An 11,286-nucleotide genomic window follows, 5' to 3' on the forward strand; every position below is an offset into this window, starting at 1 on the left:
CAGCATTCACACTGGCCAAGACTCAAGACCATTTCATTTAACAGTAATGGTAAATAGGTGCCTCATGGGGGCGCTGTGGACTATGACGCTTTGGGAGAGCGAATGTCATTCACAGAAGAAAAGTCATTCTAGAGTGAATAATAAAGTTTGACTGTGTTCCTGACGTTGTCTTGAGTTATAATAACAACAGATCAACAATACACAACCAAAGCAGTGTGTGCACTGGTCTTTGAAACCTCGAAATGCACTGTCGTCTGTTAATATGATATTGGCGTCACGGACGCATCCTTTGTAATTTAGCAGTCACGTCACGTCACGTCACGGACTAATCCTTGGTGTATTTATCCTTACAAATACGTTCGCCACACATGTGTTTTTTGTTTATTATTTTTCACGGCTCGCGCTACTCAAACACTAGCGGGATTATTATTTCTTGTCAACATTCAAGTATAACTATGAGAAGGTATAACCCAGCTAAAATAATGTGTCATTATACAAATATATAAATGATATATGATTAGCAGTCCACTTCCTTCTCTTGGTACGGATGGATTCACACTGCCGCGTTCCGTTCCCGACTCCGCAGCAATCGGACCCGAGACTACCTCCCGAGGTGGTTTCGAGTACGGAACGGTGATGCGTTACGGGGAACGGTTCGCTACGTTCACACTACCACAACAGCAGCCAAGTGGTCCAGGGTGCGCACCCGGGACCATAGTGTGAAACCGCTCTTAACCTACCCCCCGATACTACAACCATGATCCTGTCCAAGTGAGCATCCCTACAAGCCTGAGATACAAGCCTGGTTTATTCCAAACATTATACAAACTATTAAACATTATGCAGAACCATTCATAAACCCATGTTGTTGTCTATTGAACCAGGCTCGTGTTATTATTTATGATGACATATTTTTCTGTACAGAGGATGTCATCATCATCATCATGTCAGAACAAATCATCTTTCTTTGAGTGTGTGTGTGTGTGTGTGTGTGTGTGTGTGTGTGTGTGTGTGTGTGTGTGTGTGTGTGTGTGTGTGTGTGTGTGTGTGTGTGTGTGTGTGTGTGTGTGTGTGTGTGCGTGCGTGCGTGCGTGCATGAGTGCGCGCGTATCTGCAGTATAATGTATGTAAACTTGCCACCATAAGAACGGTGCTTACATAACGTTCGAAACAAGCCTCAAACCGTGCAGATGCATGCATACGTGCACATCATGGGTGTGCAGTGTATATTGACACTTTTACAAAATTAATCTTGGTGATATTCATACATGGGCTTTAACTGAACAGTGTCTCTCTCTCTTTCTCCCTCCGTCTCTCTCTCTCCCTTTCCTCTGCATGTTGCGATCGTCATGGTAATATTCTCGAAACAAAACTACAGTACTTCACGAGAACAATGTCGGTGTGACTAAGAGGTTTGCTGAAAAATATATATGTTACATGCATAGATTGTCAACTATAGGATGCAACCAGACATGTAGTGGTCATTTCAATGTGGGGCCTTCTGACTTGAGGTAGATGTACAGGAGCATTATAATTGGCTAGTATAGATGCCATATGCCAGATGGACAGCTTGCGTTCAAATGGATAGTTCTGCAGCATAGCCTCAAGAGATGGTGGGTCAGAGATTATGAATTCATAGAAATTGTGATTGACCAATTTGAAACGTATTGGAGCTGCAGAAAGTCAGACAGACAGACAGACAGACAGACAGACAGACAGACAGACAGACAGACAGACAGATACGGGCGAAAACATGATCTCCTGGCAGGGATAAAAAAAATATTTTTTAAGATTCCATGGGTGCCTGGTTTATCTAATTCATATTCTGAACATACTGCATTCTATCATTTTAACGTACTGTATAGTCCACAATCTAAATTGCTGTCAAATTAGGTTTATGCCTACCTACTAAATAGTACAGGAGTATAAGCACTAAGAGGCCGAAATGATTAAGGATACATACTGTAGGATACAGATAGACCTTTATTGGCCCTTATAAGGAAATTCAGCTGCTTTGGGAGTCACAACAGTCATCAAATGAAAGCACAAAGACAGCTACTAAAAACAACAGGTAGAATAGAAACGTCAGGTACTAGAAAGATAAAAAGGCAAACAATATAATGAGGCCAGCAAAGCCAGGTACATTTCTCTTTACAGCATAACAGCAAAGGTACATTTCTCTTTACACAGCCAGCACAGGTCACATTGACACTATAATATTTTAAAAACAAACAGGCATAATCCGTGCCTCTGTGTGCTTTCTCTTGTGGACTATTTAGTCTTTGGGGGATTCAGAAATATGAAGGAATATTCACTTAGATTGTAGGATTATAGCACCGCAGAAATACACTTGTGGAATATTAAATGAACTTGGACATGAGGATCCTTAACCCATTAAAACCTGCGGCAGATTCTATAAATGCAGATTGAGAAATGCAGTTTTCAAACCTTTTCGGGCCAAGGACCCCCAAAGTGATAAATATTTGGCCGCGTACCCCCATCTGAAAATGTTTTGTGCCAGGGACCCCCAGAAGATAAGATTTGTTTACAAAAAAATCAAACACTTTCAATATTTTTGAAACTTAAAAAAATAAATAGCAGATGTACAAGCTCGTATGCTGCGCTGTGAGCTTGTATATCTGCTATTTTTGAGAACCACTTTTCTAAATCCTAAGTGTTTTCTGAAAAACTTTGCTATAAAAAAGTTGCTATATAAATTATACATAGCTAAAATCTAAAATGACATACTGCTTTCCTGGTTCTAATGGGTTAAAACACCAGCCATGAAGTGGAGACATGGAAGAAACGCATTGTCATGGAAATTTTAAAAAGCGTCTCTCTGCTCGTTGCTTTGATGTAAACTGTCCAGTAACGCTATGTTCTTTTGTTTTAACGTCTCATCGTGAATATTTGATCTGAACAGACCTTTAAGGTGGTCATCAAAACAAAGACTCTTCATGAGAGAAGATCTGTTCTGATTATTTTGATACTCAGCATGGGTAAAGAATCAGTATGGGGTATCCAGTTCCTGAAAATATACATGTTCCTAGTATGAATTATAGTGATTTCATGAGCAAGTCATCAATATGTAGGTTCTCCTTAAATGGATTTACACAAACTATCCAACCCAAGATGCAGACGATGTCTAAAGTTTAAAATGCATATTTGTCTGATGAATCATCAAGATAAGATCAAGGAACAATCCATCTAGCTACATTTCATTTCAAACCTTAATTTCACCTCACCTTGTGTGTTTTTGCTGTCTCTGTGTAATTTGTGCATGCACAAAACAGATCTTAAAAAAGAATATCTGAGTTTCTACGCAACATGAAATGTATTAAGAAAACCTTGATGTCAGAATGTGTTTGAACCCAGGTGTGCGTATATCTTAGACTAGAGACAAGTAGGAAACCGTGACAGATAGTAAAAGAGGATGAAGCTGAAAATGTCTTGTCTTATCATTCTACTGCAAGGCTGCTATCAAATGATCAAACGTAGGCTACACCTCAAACCTTGTTACGCTTATCCACTTAGTAACACCACCGACTACCACCCCATTGGATGCCTATGGTTCACTTCAATTCATTATTTTCTGTAGTCAGGTTTTCAGAATATTAATAATTTGTATTGCTAGGTATTTCATTGGGTTAGGGGGGTTATAAAGAGCCCATTGCAATGGCTCTCTCACGACAGATTCTGCTAACAGCAGAATCTGTCAGCACCACTGCCCTAAACATGTATTGTTGTTAGTTCCCAGATTGTGGCAAGACAAACCTACAGTAGTACCTCTAAACATTACTGTTTGTGTTTAGTGTTTACTCATTTGATTGGTCCTCCACCTCCACAATGTGTTCTTTTGTTTTAATTGAGGAGGCCGTTTCTCACCGCTGTGTTTAATGAGCCTCCGTTGCCAGGGAGGCCAGTTTTAAATTGAGTGCCAACTCAATTTAAATTTAAATCTGCCACAACCGTTATGTCAATGCCATCCAGGTCAGCAGTGATGTCGCATCACCATCACTGCAGGTTTTCCGCAGTATGTGTGGAAAGCCTATAGGATTCTATTCTGAATTTTAACTAGTGCCATCCGGTCTAGAGCCTCTGCCATCTCCAAAACCGTAGCCAGTCATTTCCACACACACACACACACACACACACACACACACATCATGCAGGCCAGGCACACAGACTGTTTATGTATCTGCTATAGCTGGCAAACTGGCAAAACTGAACTGGTCCCAGTCTTGGTCAGGAGCCATTAACCTATTATAACCGGGAAAGCATCTGTGTCATTATAGATTTTAGCCATATTTTATACTTTGGCTATTAAAAAATAGCAGATATCCAAGCTCAAAGCGCGTCACTTCGTGCTGCACCGTGAGCTTGTAGTGAACATTTTCAACTGAAGTCTTTGCTCCTGGGGGTCCCTGGAACAAAATATTTTGAGATGGGGGGGTCCGCGGCCAAATATGTTTTTGGGGGTCCTCGACATGAAAACGTTTGAACACCACTCATATAGAAACATGCGTTTTTCAGAAAACTGTTAGGATTTAGAAGACATTTGTAGAATCGGCCTGGGGTCTTAATGGTTTAACCACTTCTATCCTGGCGTCCCTATTTTGGGCATTATATGTGAAAACTCAAAATCTTTTAAACGCTTAAACCCTCACACCGCATCAAGTCACGGCATGACACGTTGTGAGCCTGTAGATCATCTATTTGCACAATTTGTTGCATACGATGAATTATGTAGGGCTTAAGTGGTGAAATGATAGCCAACACTGTATGATGTTGGACTGCTCTCCAGAGGGTGGAGTACAGTGCAACATCACATGAATTTTTCAAAAGGATTACAGTGATTCGTGCTGTAAACTCGGGAGAAAAAGCTATGCCTTGCAATGAACACTAACGGGGCCAGAATCAATCACTAACAATTGTCAATCCAAGGCAGGCCTGTGTTGGTTTGAATATGATCAATATTAGATTCCCAGAAGAAATGTCACCGTGTAACTAATCGCTAATCAATCACTAACCACCTCCACATTGTGATTATCATACAATGCGTGAATGTCACATATTACCTAAATATGCTGAGTATCTCATTTCTTCTTACTGTTGCCAATATTTTCTCTCATTTCCTTTAATCATTCTCTCTCTCTCCCTCGCTCTCCCTCTCTCTCTCTCTCTCTCGCTCTCTCAGTGACTGGGTCATGGTTGGGGTCCCAGTGGTAAACACATACAGATCACAGCAGAACAGCGGCCACTACACCCCCACTGGGAGAGAGAAAGCGAGAGGGGGGAGCGAGGGAATGAACGAGGCAATGAGCGAGGGAATGAGCGAGGTAATGAGCGAGGGAACGAGTGAGGGAACGAGAGAGGGAACGAGCAGAGGGAACAAGGGACAGAGGGGGAGGGAGTGAGCGATACTGAAAGAACTGACCGCGGTGGGTCTATATGTGATACATATATAATTTATAACAATCTATATGTGAAACCTTATAGCGTCATAACTGGATATACTGTGTGTGACACATTATAACTGTCTATACAGTATGTGATACATAATAGTCTATACATGATACATTTATGTAACATAACATTTATATGTGATACATTATAACTGCTCTGTGAAGTAGGCTTATGTGACATTACAATAAATGAATGAATGAGTTTTTATTGTCGTGGCTTGTGTTACGACCCATGGCGTACTCAGGATTATAAGGCACCAAAAGCAACACGGTCGGTAAACACAGTTTACGAAAGGAAAAGTTAATATTGAAATTATTTGTCTGTATGTTCTCTTTGTTTTGCTCATCACATTATTTCTCCTAATAGATGCTCTAAAAATGCCAATATCCTGAGTTCAACGAGCCATTTCAGTCTATCTACATCACTGAACCGAATCAAATCTAGGTTTTGACATCAGTTTTTAAATTCTAATCGTGATATAAAGGACGCTAAAACACAAGCACTCATTCTGGATGTCAATGAGATCACAGTAATTAGGAACACACTCTTCCTCTGTAACCCTGGGTAACAGCCATCTCAAGGTGCAGGGACCACAGACTCAGCCTTTGTCTCTTGGACAGCATGAGAGCACAAACATATTTTCCACAGGCGTAGTCCTTTGGTTTATATCAGCCATTCTCAACCTGTGGGGCCAGGGCCCAGTGGAGCGCCATGAGCTTATTGCAAGTGGCCCCCCAAATAATTGGCCGAATCCGAATGCTTTTGAGATTTTGGCCCTGATCCAGAAAAGGTTGAGAACCACTGGTTTATACAATATCTCTGACCGTTCTTACTGACATGCAACAGTTCTTGTTTAATCAAGGTGTTGTCTGCATACAGCTTTTATTTTTAAACACAAAATATGCCCCGATTCATATAAATGCAATCACACACACACACACACACACACACACACACACACACACACACACACACACACACACACACACACACACACACACACAGTGTTAATTAAAATCTGAGAATGGACCCACTGGGCCCGTATTTCAGAGTTAAATTAACCATTAACAGCAAGACAGGCAGGCAGCTAGAGGGATACAGGATAGGTGGGCACTAGGGACATCTGGGCACCTCAATGTCAAATTGGCAATTTTGTCCAAAATGTAAAAACATAATTATATATTTAAAAAATGGTCCTAAGTAATGTAAAGTATACATGTGAACATTATTTATCCTTCAATTTCTTGTTTATGCCACAAAAATACAGGTTTTGTAGCAATTTGTTGCAATTGTAGAAATATTAGACCTTAATTGTCAAATGTTTTAAGCATGTTCTAATCACTAAAGTAAATACTTTACTTTAAAACATTTTCGTTTTTTCTTTTTCTTTTTTTGCATTTTGGAAAAAAATGCCAATTTAACACCGAGCTCACTCTTCCTTGGTGCCCACATATTCTGTGACCCTCTAGGGTTCCTTGATGGGGTTCAAATGGACCCTCACAGGTCTATAACTCTGAGAGCATACAAACAGAACCAAATGGACCCGAAAGGGTCCATTTGGTTCTGTTTGTATGCTCTCAGAGTTACGTTGGGTCATTGAAATTAAAATGTTTGAGAACCACTGCTCTAGACCAGTAGAGAGTGAGACAGACAAGAGGAGGACAGACAGGGAGACACTTGGGTCCATGATGGATGCTCTACCTCAGTGGTTTTCAACCAGTGGTCCGGGGACCACCAGTGGTCCTTGAGGGAGCACCAGGGGGTCCCCAGCAAAATTAGTTAACATATCGCCACAATCATTTTAACCGCTTAGCTTTGGCTATTCAAAAATAGCAGATATACAAGCTCATAGCGTGGCATGAGCTTGTAGATCTGCTATTTTTGAAAAACCTTGAAAAAGTGTGCATATCTTTGAATATTTATATTTTTTTAAAGCAAAAATTAACTGATATCTTTGCTTCTGGCGGTCCCTGGCACAAAATATTTTCAAATGGTGGTCCGCGGCCAAATGTATAACAATTTAGGGGTCCTTGGCATGAAAAAGGTTGAAAACCACTGCTCTACCTGGTTGGAGATGAGGTCTTCCCACACAGACAGGACTAGAAGATCTCATCTCCAGCAGAGTAAGACAGACAAGAGGAGGACAGGACAGGACAGAGAGACACAGAGACAGGTCTATAATGATGATGATCTCATACCTGGTTGGAGATGAGGTCTTCGCACACGGACAGGGCCATCTGGATGGCGTTTGGCTTGTGCGTGACGGAGATGGCGTTCATCTTGAACTTGTCCCGGCCGTAGATCGCGTTGGCCTGGCTCACGGCGTCCTTAAACACCTGTTCGTAGCGCTTCTGGCTGAGCACCGCGCCGAGGTTCACCACCTTGGGCTCGCAGCTGCCGCGGGCGGCACACGAGCACAAGACCACCAGGACCAGCAGGAACAGGACCCTCATTCTGGAGGAGGACAACCAGAACCAGAGCCTATAGGGCAGAACCTCCCAGGGTTCTCCCGTTGTTGGGGTAGAACCTAGGGTAGAACCTAGAACCTCCCAGGGTTCCCGTTGGTCTTTTTTAGACCAGAACGGTCGAAATTTGAGAAAGAAGAAGAAAAAGCAGAAGAGGAAAAAATAAAAAAGATGATAAAGAGAGAGTCTTTTAGAAGTAAAAAGAGAAGTGTTTTTTCATTTTTCTGCGGGGAAAAACAACGACCCCCGTCCCCGTCGATGACACCACCGTGTCCTTGCGACCCCCCGTAGAGAACAAACAGCGTTGGAATGTTAATCTAATGACGAACGGACGGAGATGATGTTCATTTAATCTCTTTTTTTTTGTCGTTTAAAAGATGAAAAATAATAAACAAACCACTCGTCAGAAAAAACACACGCTCCGAATTCCTGCGCGTTTGATCCTGTTGATTCAGTATTTGTTGCGTTCGTCGTTACAACATGGACATGTAGGATTTAAATTGCCTGATGTCTTCAGTGTGTCCGTTCATATATATATATAAAAAATAAAATAAAAAAATCGTGACATCGGCTCTAATAGCCTAGAAATCCATCACATTGTTGTTGTGGAGCTGGATCTCTCCTGTCGTGCTGGCGTCGCGCGGAGTTCTAAATGACCTGATGCTCAGAGCCGCTGTCCTTGGTGCTGAAGGCTCGCGCCCGCCACCAGTGGTGGAAAAAGTACTCAAAATATTTGACTTGTAAGTAAAAGTAGTAGAAATACTCCGTTACAAGTACAAGTCCAGAATTAGACATTTAGGCTACTTGAGTTACTTGAGGCTACAAAAGTATTGGCATCAAAATGTACTCATTATGCAGTATGTCCTATTTCAAATGTATAAAATGTCTAAAAATCTTTTGAAAATAGCAGATCTACAAGCTCGGCTCAAATGGCCAAAATGTATTAGGGCTGAAGTAGGTAATGTATTGTGTTTTTTAATAATAATCAAAATCTACAAAGTAACTATAGTAACAAACGTTTTCAAATAATTGTAGTGGAGTAAAAGTACAATATTTGCCTCTGAGATGTAGTGGAGTAGAAGTAAAAGTACTGAACATTTGAAAAACTATAAAGTAAAAAATACCTAAAAATTGTGCTTAAGTAGTAAATTACTTCACCGCCCGCCACCGTGCGCGCGCGGACTTGACATGATTATATATATGTGTGATGATGATGATGATGATGATGATGATGATAGGTGTGTAGTGTGTAGTTTTCGTGCACAGGAAGATAAACCCTGATCAAACCTTGTTTCCATTGTGGTCCTGTGTACTCAATTCATCATGACATTGAAAGACATACAATAATTTACAATAAACAAGACATAATCCTAAATAATACTAATTGTGGCTTAATCACGCGTAGCCTATATTCTCTAATAATTTACATTTGACCTTTCGGTGTGCTTTGTTATGGCAATAGATACAATAATTAGAAATGATAAAATATGAATATGCAATGCAAGTAACGTGTGCAGTGCATAGCTAATAAATGATATGAATGATATCCTTGTTGACTGTAGCCTTCATGATAACCTTAGTAACCACCCGTGGTGTAAAGTAACTAAGTACATGTACTCAAGTACTGTACTTAAGTACGCCTTTGAGGTGTTTTTACTTTACTGGAGTATTTTCAATTTTCAGTATACTTTTACTTCTACTCCACCACATCTCAGAGGCAAATACTGTACAATTATTTGAAAAAATAGTTGATCTACAAGCTCACAATGCATCGCCATGCGAAGCATTGTGAGCTTGTAGATCTGCTATTTTCAAAAGATTTTTAGACATTTCATACAATTGCTATAGAGTGTTTGTTCTCCCGTCTCTTTAATAAACAGAATACATTTTCAGGTATAGGTGACAAACTTTCAGCCAAGAGCATTTATCAGCTTCATTTTATTGTGTTCCAGTTCCAATGTTCTCTGCTCATTTCTTTGTGTCATCACTTCCAATTTCACTTGTTTAATCTGTATCATGGCTGAGTTCTCCATCCTGATTGGATAAACATTGGTATCCCAAAATGAAAATACATTTTCTGTTTAATAAAAAGCTGGAGAGACATGGAGACTCGTGTTACTGAACGAACACTCTATAGCAATGAGTATACTATCAGAATATAAGAGCTAGTTAACACTTATTTTAACCAAAGAAAATCACGTACCCTACCTTTAAGTAGTTGATGAGACTGTGCCAGACTCAGATTTCTGTCCAGAAGGATTTGTTATCACACACATGAGACTGAGACTACAAGCAAGGAGCAAGGAGCGAGCAGGCAGGTGTGTGCATCATGATACAGGTGGTGCAAAACAAAAGGTGGTGATGAAGATGTTCTCTGATTATATTGAGCTCTAACCAATGTCCCTGCACTCCTCCTATCTTCCCCCATATATTTCTCACTATTGTTTATATCCACATGCAAATACTGATAAGGCAGCAGATATTAAACAATTTGATAAGTTCTCCCCAGTGGATATGCCCCAAGTTCATAATGGGTGATTTTAATAATTGTACCCTCAAATGCACTATTTATCTATTGTCAATATGTCACTTGCCCTACAAGAAAAAAAAACCTCCATGCCAAGCCGGATTTGTGGTTTTCTTTTCTTCCGGAAGCCCGGATTTAAAAAAAAAAGATGAACAGCCGAAGCAGACAGTCTATCTAGAGAAACGGACGCGTTTCGGCACGTCGGCCTTCCTCAGCGTTTCAAAGTGAAATTTGTCTGGCCTCTAAACTTTGACCTACCCAGCTCGAGCGACCCTACCCTGGTAGGCTGTGCTCCTGCTGGCGTAGCTCTAGGAGTCCCTGATTACATGCAAGCCGCCGGCAGCATCTGAGTCTCGATCCTTCGGGAGGCATTTCTACACAATCATCTGCAATGTGACACAGTCATCTGCAGAGTTCGACTACGTAAGTCAACAGAAGACAACATTCTCTAGAGTTTAATTCCAAGACCAGCGTTGCATTGTTTCAGTGTTTTCTACTAGTTTCTTGTTGTAGTGTGATGTTAGTGGATGAGACTGCATGGCCTCCGCTGCTACATAGGAGTTACTGCTATATCAGGGATCAGCACTTAAGCTTACGAATTAGTCCTTATCCTTTTTAGATACACTCCACTAAGCTAGTAAGAGGAGACCCCAAAGCCCTTCCTTGACTCTTTCCTCGTAAAGCCCAGGAAGTTGCTCTGGTTTTAAGTTGCAAATGGAACCTGCCTTCTTCTGGCATCTAGTAGGAGACAAGTTCTGGCCATCTATCTGACCGTAGCGTCATCATTGATGAGCTTATATGCTTACAGTAGGGGAGACAAGTCGATTC

At 40.9% G+C, this 11,286-nt stretch overlaps 1 protein-coding gene across 3 annotated transcripts in view; it reads right to left on the reverse strand.

The window, feature by feature from the left end:
- The window catches only part of grin1b (glutamate receptor, ionotropic, N-methyl D-aspartate 1b), a gene marked incomplete at both ends in the record, with an annotated part of 69,650 nt that extends 61,731 nt beyond the window's left edge, over window positions 1–7,919 (reverse strand). For all 3 annotated transcript variants that reach the window (XM_084055226.1, XM_084055225.1, XM_084055224.1), the window contains one exon: window positions 7,665–7,919. In XM_084055226.1, the coding sequence (XP_083911352.1) occupies window positions 7,665–7,919 (255 nt within the window). The remainder of the gene's footprint in view (window positions 1–7,664) is intronic.
- Window positions 7,920–11,286: the final 3,367 nt, after the last annotated feature.

Source organism: Gymnoscopelus microlampas (assembly GCF_963454915.1).
Source record: "Gymnoscopelus microlampas genome assembly, chromosome: 4".
In the NCBI taxonomy this organism is placed as follows: domain Eukaryota; kingdom Metazoa; phylum Chordata; class Actinopteri; order Myctophiformes; family Myctophidae; genus Gymnoscopelus; species Gymnoscopelus microlampas.